The following is a 23,085-nucleotide window of genomic DNA, read 5'->3' on the forward strand; positions in this document are numbered from 1 at the left end:
TAATGTGGTCAAATATGAGAATGGGGAACTGGACAATGAGACTTATTTGTGCCTATGGTCCCACAGAAGGTTCTACTAAGGTAGAAGTGGAGGAATTTTTTGATGCTTTAGAAAAAGCAACTGACACAATGAAAAAGGAAAAGTTGGTCCTTGTTGGGGATCTAAATAGCAGAGTAGGAAATGATTATGAGACATACAAAAATATTTTGGGAAAATTTGGAGAAAAGAGCAAAGCTAATAATAATGGCAGATATCTGTTGGATTTCTGCTCAGGACATGGACTGGTTATTACTAACAACATGTTCCAACATAGAAATGTGCACAAATTCACATGGAGAGAAGAGGCTAGGAATAAGAAAAGTCTCATTGACTATGTTATTGTTGATAGTGATGTTTCCTCCCTGGTGCAGGACACCAGAGTGTACAGAGGATTTGAAATTGGAAGTGATCACTATTTAGTCTTGAGCAGGATAAAATTGAATTTCATATTGAAAAGAATAACATGTAAGAAAGTTTTAAAGCGAATAAAAGTTGAGCAGCTCTCAGATGTGAACTGTAGGCTAAAATACAGAAAGATTATTGAAGAAAAAATGAAAGAGTTTGAGAGCAGGAATCAAACCTTGGAGATTCAGTGGCAAGCTCTGGAGAAAACATTGATTGATTCTGCCAGAGAGGCATGTGGTGAGGTTGTCTGCAAGGATAAAAAAAAATCAGAACTCCCTGGTGGACACAGGAAGTTAAAGAGGCAGTGAAGGAAAAGAAGAAAGCATATCAAAAGTTCCTGTCAAATAAGTCAGCTTGTGCTCTTAGAGAATATAGAGACAAATGCAAGAATGCTAAACACTGTGTAAAACTAGCTAAACAAAAGTCATGGGAGGACTTTGGCAAGAATATAGAAAATAAATATCAATAAGGTGGCAAAATATTCTGGAGGTTGTTGAAGAAGCTTAGGAATGGAGGAAAGAGTGCTGTAAAAGGAGTTAGAGATGATAAAGGTGACATGAAAACGGGAGAAAAAGATATCCTTGAAGTATGGAGTAATTACTTTGAAAAACTGCTAAATGAAACAAGCAGTGATGACAGCACAGTGGTAAAAAACACTGACCAGGCATGCAGTCAGGAATACATATCCATACTTGAAGTAGAAAAAGCCATCAAAGGCTTGAAATGTGGAAAGACAGCAGGAGTATATGATATTCGACCAGAAATGCTGAAGTATGGTGGTATAAAAGTCTTACAGTGGCTGCACTGCATAGTTCAGAAGGCCTGGACAGAGGGGCGAATTCCCGATGATTGGAGTAGAGCTCACATAGTACCCATATATAAAAAGGGAAATAAAACTAAATGTGAGAATTACAGAGGTATTTCCCTACTGAGTTTTCTTGGCCAGATCTATGCAAGTATACTTGAGAAACGGTTGAGAAGAATTGTGGAAGAACAAGCTGGATTCAGGCCAAATAGAGGCTGTCAGGATCAGATCTTCACTTTGCGACAAATAGTCGAGAAAGCATGGGAATATAACAAAGATCTGTATTTAAGTTTTGTCGATTTGGAAAAGGCATATGACAAGGTGCCAAGAGAGAAGCTATTCGATACGCTACAGTTATATGGTGTCAATGGGGCATTATATCAAGCAATACTTAGTCTGTAAGTTTGATTTGTAAGTCAGCAGTTAGAATTGAAGGAAGTACAGGAAGATGGTTTAATGTTAAATCTGGTGCGAGACAAGGATGTACATTATCCCCTCTGTTATTCATTATCTATATGGATCACATTATGAAGGAAAGTGGTATTAAACATGATATCAAAATTAGAGATGTTAATGTCAGCTCTTTGCTTTATGCGGATGATGTTATACTTCTAAATAAATCCGCTACAAGTCTGCAAGGTTCTCTGACTAAATTGAATAGCTGTCATAATAGATATGGTATGAAGGTCAGCAGTAAAAAGACAAAGACAATGAAAATAGGCAGAATCATTGAAAATGTCAACTGTGTTGTGAATGGTGAACCTGTGTAACAAGTAAAACATTTCAGCATTTCAGCTACTTAGGCACGATTTTTAGTGAAGATGGTAAATTAAATATGGAAATAGACAACAGAACCAGCAAAGCTGGTATGGTGGGAAGTCAATTGAATAAATTCATATGGAATAAGAGAGAAATTAGTCGGAACACTAAATTAGCTGTATACAAGACAGTGTTCAAACCAGTTTTAACTTATGGATCTGAGAGCTGGGTCAGAAGTAAAACACTTGACCAAAGACTAGAGACCGCAGATATGAGAGTCCTGAGAAAGATTAGAGGTGTGAACAGATGGCAACAATGGTAATATCATATTAAAAACGAGGATATTAGGAAAGAACTTGACATTGTCAGCATCTAGGAATGCATTAGCAGAGCTAATCTCAGGTGGTATGGTCACTTAAATAGAATGGGAGAGAAAAGATTAGCAAAACAAGTGTTCTCTGCCAGGTTGACAGGAAAACAACCCAGAGGAAGACCAAGATATAGGTGGATTGATGTGGTACAAAGTGCCTTAGACGATAGAAATATAAGACCTGATAATGTTGGAGTCTTGACAAGTAGTAGACTGATTTGGAGAAAAATTATAGATAGGAAGTTAGTAATGATGTAATTTTTTCATTTAGTACTATCATATCCTGTACACCCCTTGAGGGTACATGGCAGGAATTTGATGATGATGATCATTGAGTTTGACAAGAAGGATGGATATGCCATTATACTTTTAGACTTCATTAAGTCTTTTGACAGGTTATAGCATGGAAGACTATTGAATAAATTGGAGAATGTGGGGTTGGATTATAAATTATTAGTGAATAAGAGGATGGCCGATTGACACATCAGAAATTGGTATATGAAGGATGTGAGTATGCAAGATTTAAGGGGACCAGTGGTGAACTTGTTATTCATTTTTCACATTAGTGACATATTGTTAATGATTTGACTGGTGACATACAGCAGTTTACTAATAATGCAGCAGGCAGGGCGAGAACGAATGTAACTGACAGGCAGCACTTGCAGAATGGTGTGAATTGGTTGGATCTGTGGTCATGTGAAAATTTCTTTCATTTCATCATCATCATCATCAAATTCCTGCCATGTACCCTCAAGGGGTGTACAGGATATGAGAGTACTACATGAAAAAATTTCATCATTACTAACTTCCTATCTACAATTTTCCTCCAAATCAGTCTGTTACTTGTCAATATTCCAACATTATCAGATCTTATATTTCTATCGTCTAAGGCACTTTGTACCATATCAATCCACCTATATCTTGGTCTTCCTCTGGGTTGTTTTCCTGCCAACCTGGCAGAGAACACTTGTTTTGCTAATCTTTCCTCTCCCATTCTATTTAAGTGACCATACCATCTGAGATTAGCTCTGCTAACGCATTCCTGGATGCTGACAATGTCAAGTTCTTTCCTAATATCCTCATTTTTAATATGATATTGCCATTGATGCCATCTGTTCACGCCTATAATCTTTTTCATGACTCTCATATCTGCGGTCTCTAGTCTTTGGTCAAGTGTTTTACTTCTGACCCAGCTCTCAGATCCATAAGTTAAAACTGGTTTGAACACTGTCTTGTATACAGCTAATTTAGTGTTCCAACTAATTTCTCTCTTATTCCATATGAATATTCAATTGACTTCCCACCATACCAGATTTGCTGATTCTGTTGTCTATTTCTATATTTAGTTTACCATCTTCAGTAAAAATTGTGCCTAAGTAGCTGAAATGTTTTACTTGTTCCACAGGTTCACCATTCACAACACAGTTGACATTTTCAATGATTCTGCCTATTTTCATTGTCTTTGTCTTTTTATTGCTGACCTTCATACCATATCTATTACAACAGCTATTCAATTTAGTCAGAGAATCTTGCAGACTTGTAGCGGATTTATTTAGAAGTATAACATCATCCGCATAAAGCAAAGAGCTGATATTAACATCTCCAATTTTGATATCAGGTTTAATACCACATTCCTTCATAATGTGATCCATATAGATAATGAATAACAGAGGGGATAATGTACATCCTTGTCTCACACCAGATTTAACATTAAACCATCTTCCTGTACTTCCTTCAATTCTAACTGCTGACTCACAACTCAAATAAAGACTAAGTATTGCTTGATATAATGCCCCATTGACACCATATAACTGCAGCATATTGAATAGCTTCTCTCTTGGCACCTTGTCATATGCCTTTTCCAAATCGACAAAACTTAAATACAGATCTTTGTTATATTCCCATGCTTTCTCGACTATTTGTCGTAAAGTGATGATCTGATCCTGACAGCCTCTATTTGGCCTGAATCCAGCTTGTTCTTCACCAATCTTTTCTTCCACAATTCTTCTCAACCGTTTCTCAAGTATACTTGCATAGATCTTGCCAGGAACACTCAGTAGGGAAATACCTCTGTAATTCTCACATTCAGTTTTATTTCCCTTTTTATATATGGGTACTATGAGAGCTCTACTCCAATCATCGGGAATTCGTCCCTCTGTCCAGGCTTTCTGAACTATGCAGTGCAGCCACTGTAAGACTCTTATACCACCATACTTCAGCATTTCTGGTTGAATATCATCTACTCCTGCTGCCTTTCCACATTTCAAGCCTTTGATGGCTTTTTCTACTTCAAGTATGGATATGTATTCCTGACTGCATGCCTGGTCAGTGTTTTTTATCACTGTGCTGTCATCACTGCTTGTTTCATTTAGCAGTTTTTCAAAGTAATTACTCCATACTTCAAGGATATCTTTTTCTCCTGTTTTCATTTCACCTTTATCATTTCTAATTCCTTTTACAGCACTCTTTCCTCCATTCCTAAGCTTCTTCAACAACCTCCAGAATATTTTGCCACCTTCTTGATATTTATTTTCTATATTCTTGCCAAAGTCCTCCCATGACTTTTGTTTAGCTAGTTTTACACACTGTTTAGCTTTCTTACATTTGTCTCTGTATTCTGTAAGAGTAAAAGTTGACTTCTTTGCCAGGAACTTTTGATATGCTTTCTTCTTTTCCTTCACTGCCTCTTTACCTTCCTGTGTCCACCAGGGAGTTCTGATTTTTTTATCTTTGCACACAACCTCACCACATGCCTTTCTGGCAGAATCAATCAATGTTTCCTTCAGAGTTTGCCACTGAATCTCCAAGGTTTGATTCCTGTTCTCAAACTCTTTCATTTTCTTTTCAATAATATTTCTGTATTTTAGTCTACAGTTTACATCTGAGAGCTGCTCAACTTTTATTCGCTTTAAAACTTTCTTACATGTTATTCTTTTCAATATGAAATTCAATTTTATCCTGCTCAAGACTAAATAGTGATCACTTCCAATTTCAAATCCTCTGTACACTCTGGTGTCCTGCACCAGGGAGAAAATATCACTATCAACAATAACATAGTCAATGAGACTTTTCTTATTCCTAGCCTCTTCTCTCCATGTGAATTTGTGCACATTTTTATGTTGGAACATGGTGTTAGTAATAACCAGTCCATGTCCTGAGCAGAAATCCAACAGATATTTGCCATTATTATTAGGTTTGCTCTTTTCTCCAAATTTTCCCAAAATATTTTTGTATGTCTCACAATCATTTCCTACTCTACTATTTAGATCCCCAACAAGGACCAACTTTTCCTTTTTCATTGTGTCAGTTGCTTTTTCTAAAGCCTCAAAAAATTCCTCCACTTCTACCTTAGTAGAACCTTTTGTGGGACCATAGGCACAAATAAGTCTCATTGTCCAGTTCCCCATTCTGATATTTGCCCACATTACTCTACTTGAGACTGACTGCCATTCAAGAAGATTAGCCTCATATTTTGTGTTGAATACTATGGCTACTCCTTCTTTTCCTTGATTGTTATTGCCTGAATATAACATTTTGTATTTATTGCTCAGAAAGATCTCACCAGTTTTGGTCTTTTTTGTTTCAGTCACCCCTATTATGTCGATCTGGTACTTATCTAATTCCTCAGCTAGCTCCATTTCTTTGCCATTCAGGCTTCTTACGTTGATAGTACCGATCTTTAACTCTGGTGATGTTGAGTTGGGGTTTGTTTTCAGATTTGTTCCAGTAGCTGACTTTTCGCTGTTTGCCCTGGTTCCCTGGCGAAAACAACGGGGTTCTTGTTTAACCGGGCGACGTCCCAGCTGGCATGAAATTTTGTCATGTTGTACCATCATTTTTTATTTTGGTTTAACCAATAAGAATACAATTTGGTCGGCTAAATCCCAAATTGCCAGCCTATCCTCGTTCGTTCAGTATCAAAGTAGATAACCAACAGGGTGCACCACGAGAAGGTGAGGATTGGACATTAGGTCAGACGCCCTGGTCGGTTCTCCGCATTCCTTTAAAGGCTATGTGGAGGTCTCCTCTCAGTTATACAGCTTTGACCCTTAAGCACACCTTCTTTCATTTCAATGTTTGTAAATGTAAAATTATGCACTTTGGTGTAATAATATATCTGGTTTATTATATTGGTGGAATTTTTCCAGAATGAACTGACCAGGTTATGAATTTTGGAGTTTTTGTAGACAGAAAGTTGAAGTTCAATGGCAGTATTCCAAATAGAACTCAGAGGATAATTACAATGCTGAAACAAGCCTTAATATGTTAGAATAAAGAAGTTATTTCACTTCTTCTCAAGGCCTTGATATGACCTCAAATGGACTATTGTCTACAAGTTTGTTCTCTTAGTTTCTGGGATGATGCTGATGCAGTGGAGAGTGTTAAAGATTACAGATTATGAAGTCTAATTTAGAATTTGTGAACTGCAAACACTAGCAAACAGGAGAAAGAGGGGAGATATGATTGCAACTTGCTAACTTCTTGGGGGGGGGGGGTCATACAGGATACCAGTAGATGGGATTATTCATTTTATAGAGTGATGTGAGGACATCCATGGAACTTGAATGGAATGCAGTGAAAAAGAGGCGAAAGAGCCTCTTCTTCACTGCATTCATTTTCTCTCATTGAGTGGTGTGTAATTAGAATGGATTGCCTATGGAGAATCATGTGTGCAGGTAGAGAGTTTATTTTTCACTTGGTTAGACTATAATAAGTTTAGTTTAATCCTTTATCCAAGTGTGAGCAAACAAAGTTTGCGCCTGAAAGTATCTTCAGGACTGGGGTAAGGCAGTGCAGTAACTTTATTTGCTCACACTTGGATAAAGGATTAAACTAAACTTATTATAGTCTAACCAAGTGAAAGGTGGCACACCCTTTGGCAACTCCTATAGGTTAGGATGACCTCTCATTGCTTCTGCCTTTGTATCTCCACTACTGGGCCTGGCTCCCACTGACGAGACCTCAATAAAGGTTGAAACCGGTATGGGTAGTGGCCCTTGCCTTAATGCATAGCATTACACATATCCGCAAGGAGATGTGCTTTGCATTATGGGAAATACTGAGATAGGAGTGATGAGAGCGTTCTCTGCCTGATGTTGCACTACTTTACCCCAGTCCTGAAGATACTTTCAGGCGCAAACTTTGTTTGCTCACACTTGGATAAAGGATTAAACCAAACTTATTATGCGTGCAGGTAGTATGAATGAATTCAAGAAAAGTTATGCTCATGCAGTGTATATATGTATATGAGGTGTGACAATTTAATTCCTGGAACAGCCATGTAATGTTGCTCATATGGTGATTTGGTTGGAGTCACGTGAGTAATAGTCTTTGTACATGTTTTTAACTAATGCATGCATAAACCTCAAGCCGATAGAGCCATTTGCTAGTTAGCTATCACAAAAACAATAGAGATCTGCATGTAAACTTTGGTTTAAAAATGTGTGCGAAATTTGGAGCAGCATGTTAACATAAAATTTTGTGTGAAAATTGGCAAAACTGGTACTGAAATGTTGGAGCTGTTGAAAGTTGCATATGGTATGGATGCTCTGAAAAGGTCAAGTGTCTTTGAGTGGCATAAGAGATTCAGAGGTGGACGAGATGTGAATGGCAACCCCAGAAGTGAGCAGCCAAAAACAAAAATAATGTACACAAATGTGAACAGAGTGTGAGATTTGGTACGGTCTAACAAACGATTAAGTGTGCAATTAATGGCTGATGAATTACAAATAAATCGAGAAACAGTCAGGTAATTTTAACTGAAGAATTGGGTACGCAAAAGATTTCTGTGAAGTTTGTGCCTCGGATCTTGATGGGCAAACAGAAGCGGTGCCAACTTCAAGTTGCAACTGATCTTTCTGCAAATAAGCACATGTTTCTAAGAGTAATTATGGGTGATGAAACCTGGTGCTTCCAGTACGATCCCGAAACAAAACGCCAGATGTGAAAAAAGCATGTACGTCATGTTCATAGTTCAAGACCATGCTTGTGTGTTTCTTTGATCACAAGGGGATCACTATGAATTCATTGAACAGAGACAAAAAGTCAACCAACAATGCTATTTAGAAGTGCTGAAAAGATTACAAGTTTCTGTTCAGAGAAAAAGACCTAAATCGTGGCCTGACATGTGGATCATCCATCACAACAATGCACCAATCCATAGTGCACTCATTGTTAAAGAGTTTCTCTCCAACGAATCTATTACCGAATTAGGTCATCCTGCTTATTCACTCGACTTAGCTCCCTGTGATTTCTGGCTGTTTCCAACATTAAAGACTGCGCTAAAAGGACGAAGATTTTCTTACATCATTGATATAATGTGATAAAGGAACTCGAGTATTCCAGAAAGAGTTCCAGGCCTGTTTCCAAAAATGGGAACACCGTCTAAACCAGTGTATAAATGTACAAGGGGATTACTTTGAAGGCAACAGTAGCCACTAATATATAGTTCCAAACGTAGTTTTTTTTACAGGTGCATTCGGGAAATTAAATTGTCACACCTCTTGTGTGTGTGTGTCATGCAATGAGTTCCTTGCAGTCTCACTTAATAATAATAATTAGAATTGATAATATGATATATATTATATTATCAATAGTATATATAATATATATAAATATATTATAAATAGATTACATAAATATATATATATATAAAAGAAAGAAGTACTATTATAGTACTTTGTTTCATTTATAAATGAATTTTTTTATATCTGCTGATAGGTTTTGCTGATGCTGCTGTAGAACCTATTGAGTTTTCGATTGCCCCTGCATTTGCAATACCGAAGGTATGAAAAATTAATTGAACTTGAAATGCTACTGCTTGTGAAAATATTAATTAAAAAGTGCAATGGCTGAAAAATTAAAAGTGAGCTGAAAAACTGCTTATTAAAAGTTTTTAAATGATTATTTAAATTAGAATTGGAAAAAAATATAAACCCAGATTTATGTATAATTTAGATTAACATTTATCCTTGAAGTTTTCTCCAGTTATACTCTTTGTGAAATCTCATTAGAAACACAAACAAAAAATATAAAAGCAGAAAGTTACAAGATAATTCTGATGCAAATGATATGTTAAGTATCTATCAGATACAGAACATGCACAAAAATGATGTTCAAAGGCAATGTAATATTCTTCTCTCCATTCTTTTGATGTTGCCATCATGAATGGAAAAAAACATTACCTGTACGCATTGCAATGATTGGAAAAATTACCAAAGAATTTCATAAGATACTGTGTTGTGCAGTGCAAAATTTGTAATAATAAAAATTGTTATTATTATTACAAATACGAGACCTCCATGAGTCATCATGGTGGGGTGGGGGGTATATGCTTTTACACACAAAACACATTAAACTATGCTTTAAACTCATTCAATGTATCTGCATTCACCACAATGTCAGGCAATGCATTCCACTCCCAATGCAAAGATCATATCCTCTTTATACAGCTTCCAGAGATGTATCCTTGTTCTAACTCCTTCATTTCTATGAATAATTTCTTCCACATTTACAATAACAGTCCTTTACCAACTTGGATGTTGCAATCATATCCCCTTTCTTCCTCCTTTCAAAAGGCTTTGCAAACTGCATTGCTCTCAATCTGTTTTCATATCCTGCATCCCAAATTACCATTTTAAGTCTTCTCTGCATCCTTTTCAGTATATCCTCATCACCATGAAAACTAAGGGACCAAAAAAGAGGCCTATTCAAGGGCCTTATATAATGTAACCAGAACTGTTCTATTTCTGCATATTAGTGTCCTGTGCATCATTGCCATAATCTGATGTGGTGACTTCACAACTTGTGCAATGTGACCGTTGAGCCTCAGATGCTTGTCCATCTCTATTCCAAGGTCTCATGTCTCCTCAAATTCCTGTAAAATTTCTCCACCACTTTGCATCACATTGTTGCCTACCAAATTTCAGAACTTTACTCTCTGCAACATTGAAGTGTTACAGACTGCTGTCCACTAATGCAATCTATTCAAGTTCCTCTGTAAGGCCACAACATCTTGATTCCATAAGCAAGCTTGAGTACATAAGCAAGTTGGTAAAAAACATGATCTCCCTTTATCAAATCTATGCTGACAAGCACAGAGAATACCACTGTTATCAACCCACTTTTGTATCCTAGCTCTCACTGTCCTCTTCAATATCTTGACTTTCAATTCCAGGTATACAGATTGGACTATTATTTGTAGCCTTAGCTTTATCAGCACCTTTGCTGATAAAGCTAAGGCTAACTGCGGCTAATCTCAGCAAAATGCCACAGTTAATGTTGGGATATAATAGACGGAGCTAACATTTAATTTCTGTAACGAGGCAGTTATCACTTCGGGGGGGGGGGGGGCACTTTCAAGCTTCTGTGGTTAATTTTTTATTTTTCTGCTGAGATTACGGCTAATCTCAGCAAAATGCCACAGTTAATATAGGGATACAACATGAGGAGCTAACTCTTATATCTTCACTTGTTATCACTCAGTTAACAAACTCTAAATTCATTAATGGCGGTAGTTATTACTTCAAGGGGGAAATACTTTCAAGCTTCTAACTTCGGCTAGTCTCAGCATAACGCCACTTCGGCAAATCTCAGCAAAACGCCACAGTTAATGTAGGGATACAACAGGAGGAGTCAACTCTTACATCTTCACTCAGAAATACAATAAAATAGGATTGTTCTTACCAGGTTAAATCCTTTGCACACCAGATTCACAGTAGGCACATTTTAAAACTATATTCACTTATCACTCTGAAGCAACACTATTCAAAAGAAATCTTCTCAAATGATAACTGAATTATTAATCATCGTGCCTCACAAATCTTCATGCACTTGCAATAAGGCAGAATACTTATTCCATGTTTACTTCTATACAACAAATTCAACTTTGCACAATCCTTCTTTAAACGACTTTGGAATACGAAGTAATTCTAGAACTCAGTGGAATTATTCTGAATTGCCTGTTAATCTCCCGGTCCTTTACTAATCCTATTACAGCACTGTAATTCTTATTACTGCATTCCCTTACTTTACTCCGTGCTGCCTATAAACTCATTTCCCGGCCCCTTCTTAATTTAATTACAGCATTACAATCGCTGATACTGCAGCCCCTTACATTACTCCGTGCTGCCATGAGTGCTCCCTCCTTCCCACTTCTCCACACTGCTGTGAATGCTTTTCCCTCTCTCTCTTCTCTATGCTGTCATGAGTGGTTCTGCCCTGAGTGCTCCTTGTTTACTTTTGCTTTCTCTTATATACCTCCACTCTTCTTCCTGCCAAAACTTGTTCTCACACTTCAGCTCATATTAATTCTTTATCCCGTCGAATACCATAGCTCACGCTTTCTAATTTTAACTCCATCTCCAAGACAACAGCCAAAACAAAACATAAACAGAAGCATTACATAAGATTATACCTTTACATACAGTAATGAAAAATAAAAAAATATTATAGTTACATAAGATCACGACATCATTTAGTAATAAACAAAAGATGGCAATTATATGAGTAATACAGTTTAAGCAAGAGACAAACAATAAACAATATTTACAAGTCTTGCTTATGATATGGAAGATCATGTTGGATTCTGAAAGAAATTTCAATAACTTTAATTTCTTTTCATTCAGAATCCAACACTAGTCAGTATCAACATCCAACCCTTGCTGTTTCATATGCCATGACACTGATTCCAGCAATTTCCAAAGCTTGTCATACTTATCAGCCTTGTAATTCCACATATAACCCCCCCCCTTAACTGAAAATTCCACACATTTAGCATTCCCACATCAAGCTCATGTGATCACTCTTACTGATTGGTGGTAACGTGTCATATTGGTTATAAACAAATTTTTAGATCAGTTATTAGATTTAGCATTCTCAAAGCCCTATATTCCATCACATGCTATCTCAGGTAATTATTCCTCAGTAACTGCATAAATTCCATTTCATTCCTCCCACGTGTCCTCTCCTCTTAATCTATGTTCCCATAGTTGAAATCACCCATAATAATTACCCACAATCCATTCATTGTGCTTATTTGCTGATGCACACTATCCCCATCATCTTTTCCCTCCCATGGTCTATAGAAGCATCCAATTGTATATTTTTTTTCTGCTAGCCTCTATCTCACACCAATAGTCTCAGATGTGCTATTTTTACTGGCCTGCAGTTGAACTTTTAATCAATACCTTCCTGTATTTCAGTAATGTTACACTGCCATCTTCTGGGAACATAAAAACTATGATAAGTGCACGCAGGCACTAACAACAAGCAAGACTGAAGAAGGCAACTGACATTGGTCCTAGAGTCCTGAGTGACTGTATTGGTGTATTTCATCAATACAGCTACTCAGGACTTGCAGACCATGCACTAGATACCCACTGCAGAATACGCTGGAAGAATGCCACTTTAATACACCGTAGCAAATATAAATATGAAAGATTGTTTCTGGAATCGGCCTCAGCTCTAAAAAATTCCCAAATCTCAACATGCAGTCTCATGCACCCAAATTTGGGTGCATGAGACTGCTCCAAATTTGGGAAGCTTGCATCCTTAGAACATCATCCCAACAGCCAAGACAACCTAATTTAGCCTGCTATTGGACACCTTTATGATTCTAGGATCAATGCCAGTTGCTTCTTCAGCCTCATTTACTCATTATTAGTGCCTGCATTCACTTATCATAGTTTTTATGTTCCCAAAAGATGACAGTGTAACATTGCCAAAATATAGGAAGGTATTGATTAAATTTTTCAATTAATATTTTAGTATACGTTGTCATTTCCTGAAAAATTTAAAGTCGTGTAACCAACACATAAATTTATCTGCAATAACCATGCACTTCATGATCTATCCTACTAACTTTATCATCTTCTGTCAGCCATGTCTCACTAATGTCAATAACCTTTGGCCAAGATGAACTAACCAATGCCAAAAACTCTCCACCCCCTGTTCGTGATGCTCCTGGCATTAGTGTACATTAAGTGCAAAAGCCCCTTAGGCCTTCCACTATCCTGATGCTTTATACCAACTATCCCATTCTGGTTTGTTACCAGTGGTATTAACTTAGGTAGTTTATGAATATTCTTACACTCAACTGCCTTACTGATATCTGCATATCCACTCATCACTTCCTCCCTAAAAGCTCTAGTTTCCCTGATTTTGCACATCTGATTTCTCTTCATTTAACGACACATTTTCCAGACTCTGAACACCAAATTCATTGCACACATCTACAAACTTCACATTATTCCTCCTTCTCAACTCTACTCAGTCATACTGTGGCAACCGACTCACTATCTTAACTTTCTTACCCTTTTCATTTGCTACTTCCAGTAATTCTTTCGTGTCCTCCCTCATGCCATACTTTTTCCCTTTCAAATCATTTGTTTCAGCCAAAATGATTAACTCTTTCACTTTACTCTTTTGCACTCTAATAGCCTCACTAACATCATTAATTTTTGCACCTGAGAAGCAGAATTTTGTCAATCTCTCGCCAATCACACCTCTTATAATAGAAAAGCTGTACAAGACTCGCTCCTTGATTTTTCCTTCTCTCTTAGTCGAGCATTCATTTTTCTTTTCTCGCATTTTTCTTTCTTTCTTTCTGATATCATCTGACCACTTTCTTAGATGTTTCTGCATAACTGAGTTATCTTCCTCATTACAGCCAACTCCATTCTTTACATCCATCATACTACTATTCTTTTGATCAACACTTTTGCCCTCTCTCTCTCTATCTCTCTCAGTTGCATAACTTTTACCGCCTGTTTCAATTCTGTCTACTATTACACCATCAGACATTTTCACGAATATTCTCTGTTCCATCTACCTGTTCAATCTTGTGACCTGACCGGCACTTTTGCTTTCAGAGCATTTTTGGCACACTTTTCCACCACTATCACTTTCAAACCAAATTCCATTTTCTTTTGGTAATCTCACAGGCATTGCACTGCACATAATCCCTTTGGTTGAATTCTTTAAACAATGATACCTTGGACACCATTGTTCTGTTTCACATAGGTGCCATATGCTGTGCTACACAACTTACCATGCAAAAAGACTATATTAACTATACTGAAAATAAAATATTTAACTTAAATATAATTAACACCAATTGAGGCTCTCCGAACAAATTCCTACAACCATATGCCTCCTGATGGCACAGTTTATAGGGAAGCACATTAAATAGACAACAGAATTAACAAAGCCTGTATAGTAGAGAGTTCATATATTTATATGGAATAAGAGAGAAATTGGGCAAAAGGCTAAACTACCTATATGCAATACTGTGTTCAAACTAATTTTAACTGATGGCTCTGAGAGAGTGTTTAAAATAAAACAATTCATTAAAGACTGGAGACCCACTGATCTGTGAGTTCTGTGAAAAATTAGGCCAGTGAACATATTAGCAAATAACTTGGCACTGTTGATAAGGGTTGTCAGGATCAGATTTTGACTTTTTCAAAACAAACAGTTGAGAAATCATGGGAATATATCTGGAAAAGGCATATGACAAGGTGGCAGGATTACAGCTGTCTGTCATCATCAAATTCCTGACATGTACCCTCAAGGGGTGTACGGGATATTATGATAGACCATATGAAAAACTTACATAATTACTAACTTCCTATCAATAATTTTCCTCCAGATCAATCTGTTATCTGTCAAGACTCCAAAATTGTTAGATCTTATATTTCTGTCTTCTAAGGCACTTTTTACTGTGTTAATCCACCTATATCTTGGTCTTCCTCTGGGTCATTTTCCTGCCAATCTGGAGGAGAATACTTCTTTTGCTAATCTTTCCTCGTCCATTCTGTTTAAGTGACCATATCACCTGAGATTAGCTCTGCTAATGCATTCCTGGATGCTGACAATGTCAAGTTCTTTCCTAATATCCTCATTTTTAATATGATATTGCCATTGATACCATCTGTTCACGCCTCTAATCTTTCTCAGGACTCTCATATCTGTGGTCTCTAGTCTTTGATCAAGTGTTTTTATTTCTAACCCAGCTCTCAGGTCCATAAGTTAAAATTGGTTTGAACACCATCTTGTATACAGCTAATTTAGTGTTTGGACTACTAATTTTTATTTTTATTATTGTATGATAATAATAAAATATGAGTATATATAGCATTTAGCTCCTCAAAAATTGGAAAATCACCGGGAAGTGATGGTGTCACAGTGGAACTGATACGCGAAGGAGGTGACATCATCATAGATACCTTGCTAAATTTATTCCAGGACGTATGGAACACAGAGACTTGGCCTTCTGATTGGCAGACTTCTGTCCTTGTACCTATCCCTAAAAAGGGAAACAGCAATAAATAGCAACTATAGAACAATAAGCCTTATTAGTCATCCAAGTAAAATCCTGTTAAAAATACTATTGTCAAGAATCGAAAAGAAAATAGAAAGCAGACTATCAGATGAACAAGCAGGTTTCCGGAAGTCCAGAAGTACAATCGACCATATTTTTACAATACACATACTAGGCGAAAAATACATAGAACATAACAAAATAATCTGTCACAAGTTCTTAGATCTTCAAAAAGCCTTTGACTCAATATGGCACGAGGCATTATGGAAAATTTTAGACCATTATGGTATTGACAACAAAATCATTAGGATTATTAAATCTCTTTATTCCTCATCTGATATGAGAATTGAAATTAAAAATTACAGCAGTGAACCGTTCTGGGCAGAACGAGGGGTAAGACAGGGATGCATCTTGTCCCCTCTTCTTTTTGATTGTTTTCTGGAATATGTCATAGATGAAGCTCTTTATGAATATGACACTGGAATAGTAGTTGGCGGACTAAGAATAAATAACTTACGTTTCGCTGACAATATCGATCTTCTGGCAGAAAGTGAAGAAGAATTACAAGAGATAACCAACCGTGTTTTCGGAACATTAAAAAAATATGGATTATACATAAACCTACAAAAAACAAAAACAATGATAACCTCATAATCAGACAGTGAATTCTTAAAGATACAAATTGGCAATAAGCAAATTGAGAATGTAAAGAAGTTCGCTTATCTAGGAAGCACGTTGAGTCAAGATGGTCGTTTAAAAACCGACATTAAATACCGAATTGCTAATGCAACCGTGGCCCTACAGAAGTTAAAACCATTGTGGGGAGATAACAGAATAGCAATCACAACCAGACTAAGACTAATTGACACCTTGGTGAATTCTGTCCTTTTGTATGGTTGTGAGGCCTGGACTTTATTGAAGGAAGATGAGAGGAGACTCCTGTCTTTTGAAATGAAAACTTACAGAAGACTTTTGAGAATTCCCTATACCACTCGCGAAACCAATGAAAATGTCCGAAAACTGATTGACTCAATAGATGGGAGAAAAGGGGAAAATATTCTGACAGTCATCAGAAGAAGACAGATGAAATGGTTCGGACATGTGGAGAGGGCTAATGGCATTCCAAAGCAAACCCTAGAAGGAATCGTTCTGGGATCAAGGGTTTGGGACCGACCTCGATTAAAATGGACTGATAACATCAAAAAATGGACAAATTCCTCCCTTTCTCAACTGACATCAAGAACAAGAGACCGAGACGACTGGAGGAGGCAAGCAAAGAGTATCACCTACCAGCCATGAATGACCCAACGGTTCATTTAGGATTATGGGAGAAGAAGGAGATATATAGCATATGAGTACCTCCGTGGAATCTGAAGACTCATTGCGGGAAACCCAATCTATCATACCTCTCCTTGAACCCAATAAAAGGCAAAACACTCACAACTGACTGTGGCAACCTATTCCGTTCATTCACCACTCTCCAAACAAAAAATCTAGTCCTCACACCCCAACTAACCACACCTTTATTCAAATTCCAGGGATGATCCCTTGTTATGGTTGCTCTAGCTAAGTGCTGAAACATTTCTCCTGCATCTATCCTATAAAACCCTTTAAGCAACTTAAATGTTTCTATCATATAGCAGAAAAAGAAGGAATATGATAGAAACATTTAAGTTTCTATCATATTCCCTCATTTTCTGCCATCAACCAACTTCTGCAATCCACACACGCACACCTTTAATCTATCCTCATAGGGAACATTCCATAGGCCACTCACTATCTTGGTCACTTGCCTCTGAATTCTCTCCTCCACTTACTTACCCCCAAGAAATCCAGGGGACCAGACTTCAGCACAGTAATCCAGATGTTGGCATACAAATGCCTAATAAAGAGGAATAACAACTTCCTTATCTCTACTTGTTAATATGTTCTTCAATAGCCAAGTAATCTTATGGGCTACATTAGCCATATGTCCTCTAAACTTTAACTCTCTGTCTACTGCTACCCCTAATTCTCTAGCTTCAGCTATTTGCTGGAGTACAGTGCCATCAATGTGATACACAGCTTGTAAACTATTTATTCCAAAATGCATAACTTTACATTTTTCGACATTCAACCGACAACGCCCATTAACTTTTGCTCATACTGATAGCCTATTTAAATTGTCCTGCAAGCTCTCCACGTTGCCTTAATTAACTATTACTCGGATCATCTGTTTTTTACCTCAATTCTGCCCGAATGGCCCAAATACAAAAAATATACACATTTAATTTAAAACTAAAACAATATATACACTTTAAGTAAAATTACATAACTACAAAACACTGGATCCAAGGCCTTCTAAAATAAATCTACACTTAAGAGATTTTCTTATCCAAAAATATTAAAATCATCCATTCTCTGATTCATTCTGTTACTGGATTGTTTAACATATACTTAATCACGCCTACCAGACTAAACACTTTCTTTCACAATAACAAAAATTTGTGGTCAGTTTCTTTGTTAGGGTCTTTTCTGAAAATATAAACATTTCTTCTTTTCCATAAGATTTTTTTTATCACTCTTATGTAGTATACAATACAATTCCTCAATGAAGTATAAATACTCTTATGTCTTGCAGTTCTGTTCGATGCACAATTCACTATACCAGAGGGGAAAAAATTACTTATGCTACTTTATAAACACATCTAAGTTGAGCTAATTCCATCGCCTTTACCAGTAGAAATAACAATAGATTCAACATCCTTAAGACAGATGAAACTTTCCAATGCGTTTCCTCAAACATTCAGTTAGAACATCGACTGCAATATCTTCTTTTATTTTTAAATACTTGCTGACAGTCTTAACTCCACCAGTTTAAAGACACAGTTCTATGATTCCTTTTTGGAATCTTCTATTAATATTCTTCTAACTGTCATGAAAAAACATAAAAACTTTATCTAACAACAAAATTTTCCCATTCTGCATTCTTAAACTTCCATTAGCTGTTGTTTTTTTCCTGTTACCTCGATACCGAATGCTCTCTCTGTCTGCTGTCACTCACCCATCAAATTCATTTGCGAACATGCGCACTCCATGTAAAATGGCAAGCAAGAAGTTACATATAATGGCTGACATGTTATCTCCTTAGCATGATGGGAATGTATTTACAAAACACAACACTTGATTTTAATAAGGTTCTGGTAAGTACATCAATTTTCAAATGGTTTGTTTTATTTTGACAATAATAATAATATCAATAACGGGCACATCACAAATGCTGATGTATGTGTTATGAAACCAAATCTATTGATATAGAGAATAGAGATAGAGAATAGAATATGTTATTTGACAATAACATATTTATACCAAAGAATTTCGTAGTATAGTATAGACTAAAACTTTATCTCTGGATTGAACACTTAAGGGTTCTCACAACTTGTTGTTATTGTTTTTTATTCTTTGCATTCTGCTTACTTCAAAGAATGCTGCATGATATTAATATCCTGATTGTTAGGAAATCAGTGATGAAATTATTCTCTGTAAGATTAGAATATTAGTTATTTTTATGATCAAGTAATATTTGATTCGCATGTCAATTAAATTAAATAGTATATTAAGTTGTAAAAAAATAAGTGTTGTGTTTTTTAAAAAATATATATATATAAATTTAGACAGTAAGTGTACTAATGCTTCCAATCAAAAAACAAATTTTTATTAGTAAATCATTTTGGATTTGTTTAAATAATTGCTTATTAGGTATTACAATATACTGGTATCAAGAAGGAGGACATTGCCATGTGGGAGATAAATGAAGCCTTTAGTGTAGTTGTGTTAGCTAACATTAAACACCTTGATTTAGATTCCTCAAAAGTCAATATCCATGGAGGTGCTGTTAGTCTTGGACATCCGATAGGGTAAGTATCAACATAATTATTTTTATGTCCACTCTTACTCTTTTATACTTTTTTAAATTAGATCCATCTTAATTGCCATCTTTATCTTTGATTCATGTAGTTGGTGTAGTGCTGTGCAGGATAGTTTTCAGTTCTGTTCCATAATCTGACATGTTTTATGTTTGGCTAACTCTAATTTAGTTCTACTTGTAAAAGGTTTAATAAAGTTCCTGTTCTCTCATGTTCTCTCTGAATTCCAGTAAGGATTTCTTATCTGCATATAAGATTTATTATATGTGGCACACTAGCAATGGAAACATCCTTAAGTATTAATAGTTTTTGTTATTACTAGATTTTTTTTTTTTTAATATTTCAGTACTTCTCAGATTTTCTGGATTGTGATGCATTAATTATTTGAAACAAAATGCTAGCATGCAATAGCTTCTTAAGTGCACTTTCAGAAATTCATGGAAACAGGAACTAATTGTCAAGTATTTAATCATTCATTTAATTTTGTTAACAAGTCAAAAATGGATTGATCGATAGGGTACCAGTCGAAAGGTAGTAGTATCTAGGAAACCACCAGTATTGTAGATTGTTTGCACAATCCTTTAGTTAAGGTAATCTAAGAGTGGAAAGATAATACTGGACAGAGCAGCAGCAGTCTCTCAGCCAGTGGTGAGTGCCCACACTGTCAATGCTCATGGTGGATACAAGTGGTTCTGCCTTGTGCAAGCCTTGTAGATGAAAAACTATGGAATGGCTGACCACGGAATGTAACCAAAGGATGAATGATGGTGTTTTCCAGACCACAAACTAATGCATCCCTTCCCCATATGAATCTTCATGCTTATGACTATTTATTGATGACTGTTTACAATGTGCATCTAAGAGATATCATGGAACCATTGAAAAGTGGATAAAAGATGCCTTTTCAGATAAATCTCATTTTCAGCTATGCCATGTGGATAATAGGTGCAGGATTTGGCAAAAGCCTGAAAAGTGGAATCAATCCTGATATTATCACTGATGATAAAAAATGCAGAAGGCATTTTAGATTGCATTATGTATGGGAAATACTCTTAGATTGCATTACTCTTTGATTTCATTATGGTATGGGAAATGTTTTTCTGGGTATTCCTTGGAACCCTGATATAAATGCTACAAAAACATGGATATGAGAGTTAAGTTGCTAATAAAACAGTTGATCTAAGACAAGATCACAGATATGAGAGTTCTGAGAAAAATTAGAGGAATGAATGGCAGAATAATATTAAAAATGAAGATATTAGGAAAGAACTTGACATCCTTAGCATTCAGAAATATGTGAGCACAGCTAATATTAAGTAGTATAGTTAGTTAAACAGATTGGAAGAGGAAAGATTACTAAAATAATTTTTTAATGGCAGGAAAAAGACCCAGAAGAAAACCAAATATCTGAATGGCCTGATGTAATTAAAGTACCTAAGAACAGTGTGTTTCAAACTTTTTTTTGCCATAACTCACTTGGACAAATCATATAGCTCAGCAGCCCATTTGCTCTCATACTCCACCTTTTAACCAGTTGAGATTTCATGTGCTGTCCTTAAGTGCAATTAATTAATGCATAGAAGGGAATGCATGGATGAAAGTGCAGTCTGATTGTATTGCTGCATTGATCAGAAAACCATCCACCCTGATCCATAGTGAATGACCATAGAGAAACTAAATAATACTAAACACAAAATTATATTCTTATTTTTATTCTTTCCAAGAGTGAGCAAAAAGAAAGTTGTACATGAAGTAACTTCACAACTAAATAAAATAAGTGCAAGAATAAGAACTCCTACTCCAGCCCTGTTAAATCTTCCAAAGCTCCAGTAAGAAAGAAATGAATATCCATCAGTTGAAGTTTTTATATCTTTATATCAGCAGAAGTATGCTTCTTGGAGAAACAAAAACCTGGTATGGCATAACATAGCATAGGTTTCCATATAGCTTCTTGTCCAACTTACTTGTGGAATCCTCATACATTTAATGATGCAATGCAGAAAGGAGATGATATGATTAGTGAAGTGTCACTGGTAGATCTTTAACTTCTAGATTTTGGATGAACCTGATGAGTTCTTCAATATGTAAAGGAACAATTGTGTAACCTACTTTTTGCCTTTTCCAGTTTTTTACAGTTGCTTTCCATTATTTCAATTTCATGCCTGTTGTTCTTGATTTGGAAGCTAGTTATTATGTTTTCATGTAGATGATAATCATACTGAACAAACTTTGAATCAGTCAACTTTATTATTTTTTCTTTAATTGTATTCTTGCCTTCCCTTTATTAGCATGAGATGGTTCCTCATAGTCCATGAACTCTTTCTGAGTCTGAGAAGGCTGTGGACTCTTCTGAATCCACAGCTTCCTTAATGTTTACATTTTTTTTTTAATTTCTTCTTCTTTTAGATTTAGTTCCGTTTTTTTTTTTTAGTATGTCTTTTAATTTTGTTGTTTATCCTCGTTTATCCAATTTTTTTTTATTAATTCATCTTTTCTGTTTCTTCTCCATTTTCTCCTTGTTTAACAGTTCCATTTGTTTCATTTTGTCTTATATTTGTTATACGGGGTTCATTATTGGTAATTTTAATTAATGTTGTTCCATCCATATTCGACTGGGAAAGTGGCTCCTGCAGTTCTGGAATTTTGGGGCTAATTTCTGACTGATTTTGCCGTGATCTTTTTGTGATTTTACCAAGTATAGTTTGCTTGAAGGTGCCATCTTTACTAGTTGTTGGAAGTTTTTCACTTGGTTATGCTATAAATTAAATATACCAAGAAATTATATACTTGGTTTAATCCTTTAAAAACATTAAAAACTGGGGCAACTCGTATATAGAAGCTAATGACTTCACATCACTTGTCTTAGTATCCCACAATGCAAAGCACACATCCTTAAGGACATGTAGAATGTTATGCATTATGGAAAGGGTTACTACCCAAACCAATTTCAACCTTTATTGAGGTCTCATCAGTGGGAGCCAGACCCAGAGGTGATACCAAGGTTGAAGTAATACAGAAGTCACATTTTACTTCAACCTTGGTATCACCTCTGGGTCTGGCTCCCACTGATGAGACCTCAATAAAGGTCAAAACTGGTCTGGATAGTGACCCTTTCATTGGTTGCTCGTCCATAAAGGCTGCAGCCCTAACAGTATAAAATGAAGGTTCCTGTTTTATTATCGCCATTCTTAAATTTTTATATATTTATCTAAAAACAATTATTTTCTTCTTTGTAATACAATACCGCTCGATAGTATTTTATATAATTCATTCTGTAGAAATAGTTGTATTTTGCAATGGTCAATGTGCTGTGCGGGCTACAGCTAGTATCAGTACTGGCTAGTATACTCAACGCTGGAGCTGCATTCGGTGCGGACCACACCAAACTGCTACCTAGGAGGGATAACATTGTGTGTGTGTCGGGGGGGGGGGGGGTAATGCATGATTTACATGCAGTTTGGACTTGTAGCATTGCAGCCCA

At 36.2% G+C, this 23,085-nt stretch overlaps 1 protein-coding gene across 3 annotated transcripts in view; it reads left to right on the top strand.

Annotated features, from left to right (window-relative positions):
- Positions 1 to 23,085, top strand: part of Acat1 (Acetyl-CoA acetyltransferase 1) — a 159,551-nt gene that overhangs the window by 130,723 nt on the left and 5,743 nt on the right. For all 3 annotated transcript variants that reach the window (XM_090411742.1, XM_090411740.1, XM_090411741.1), the window contains 2 exons: positions 9,099 to 9,163; positions 19,438 to 19,595. In XM_090411742.1, the coding sequence (XP_090267868.1) occupies positions 9,099 to 9,163; positions 19,438 to 19,595 (223 nt within the window). The remainder of the gene's footprint in view (positions 1 to 9,098; positions 9,164 to 19,437; positions 19,596 to 23,085) is intronic.

This window comes from Typopeltis vanoorti, chromosome 22 (genome assembly GCF_054136105.1).
Source record: "Typopeltis vanoorti isolate ZY-2024b chromosome 22, IOZ_Tvanoo_1.0, whole genome shotgun sequence".
NCBI lineage: Eukaryota > Metazoa > Arthropoda > Arachnida > Uropygi > Thelyphonidae > Typopeltis > Typopeltis vanoorti.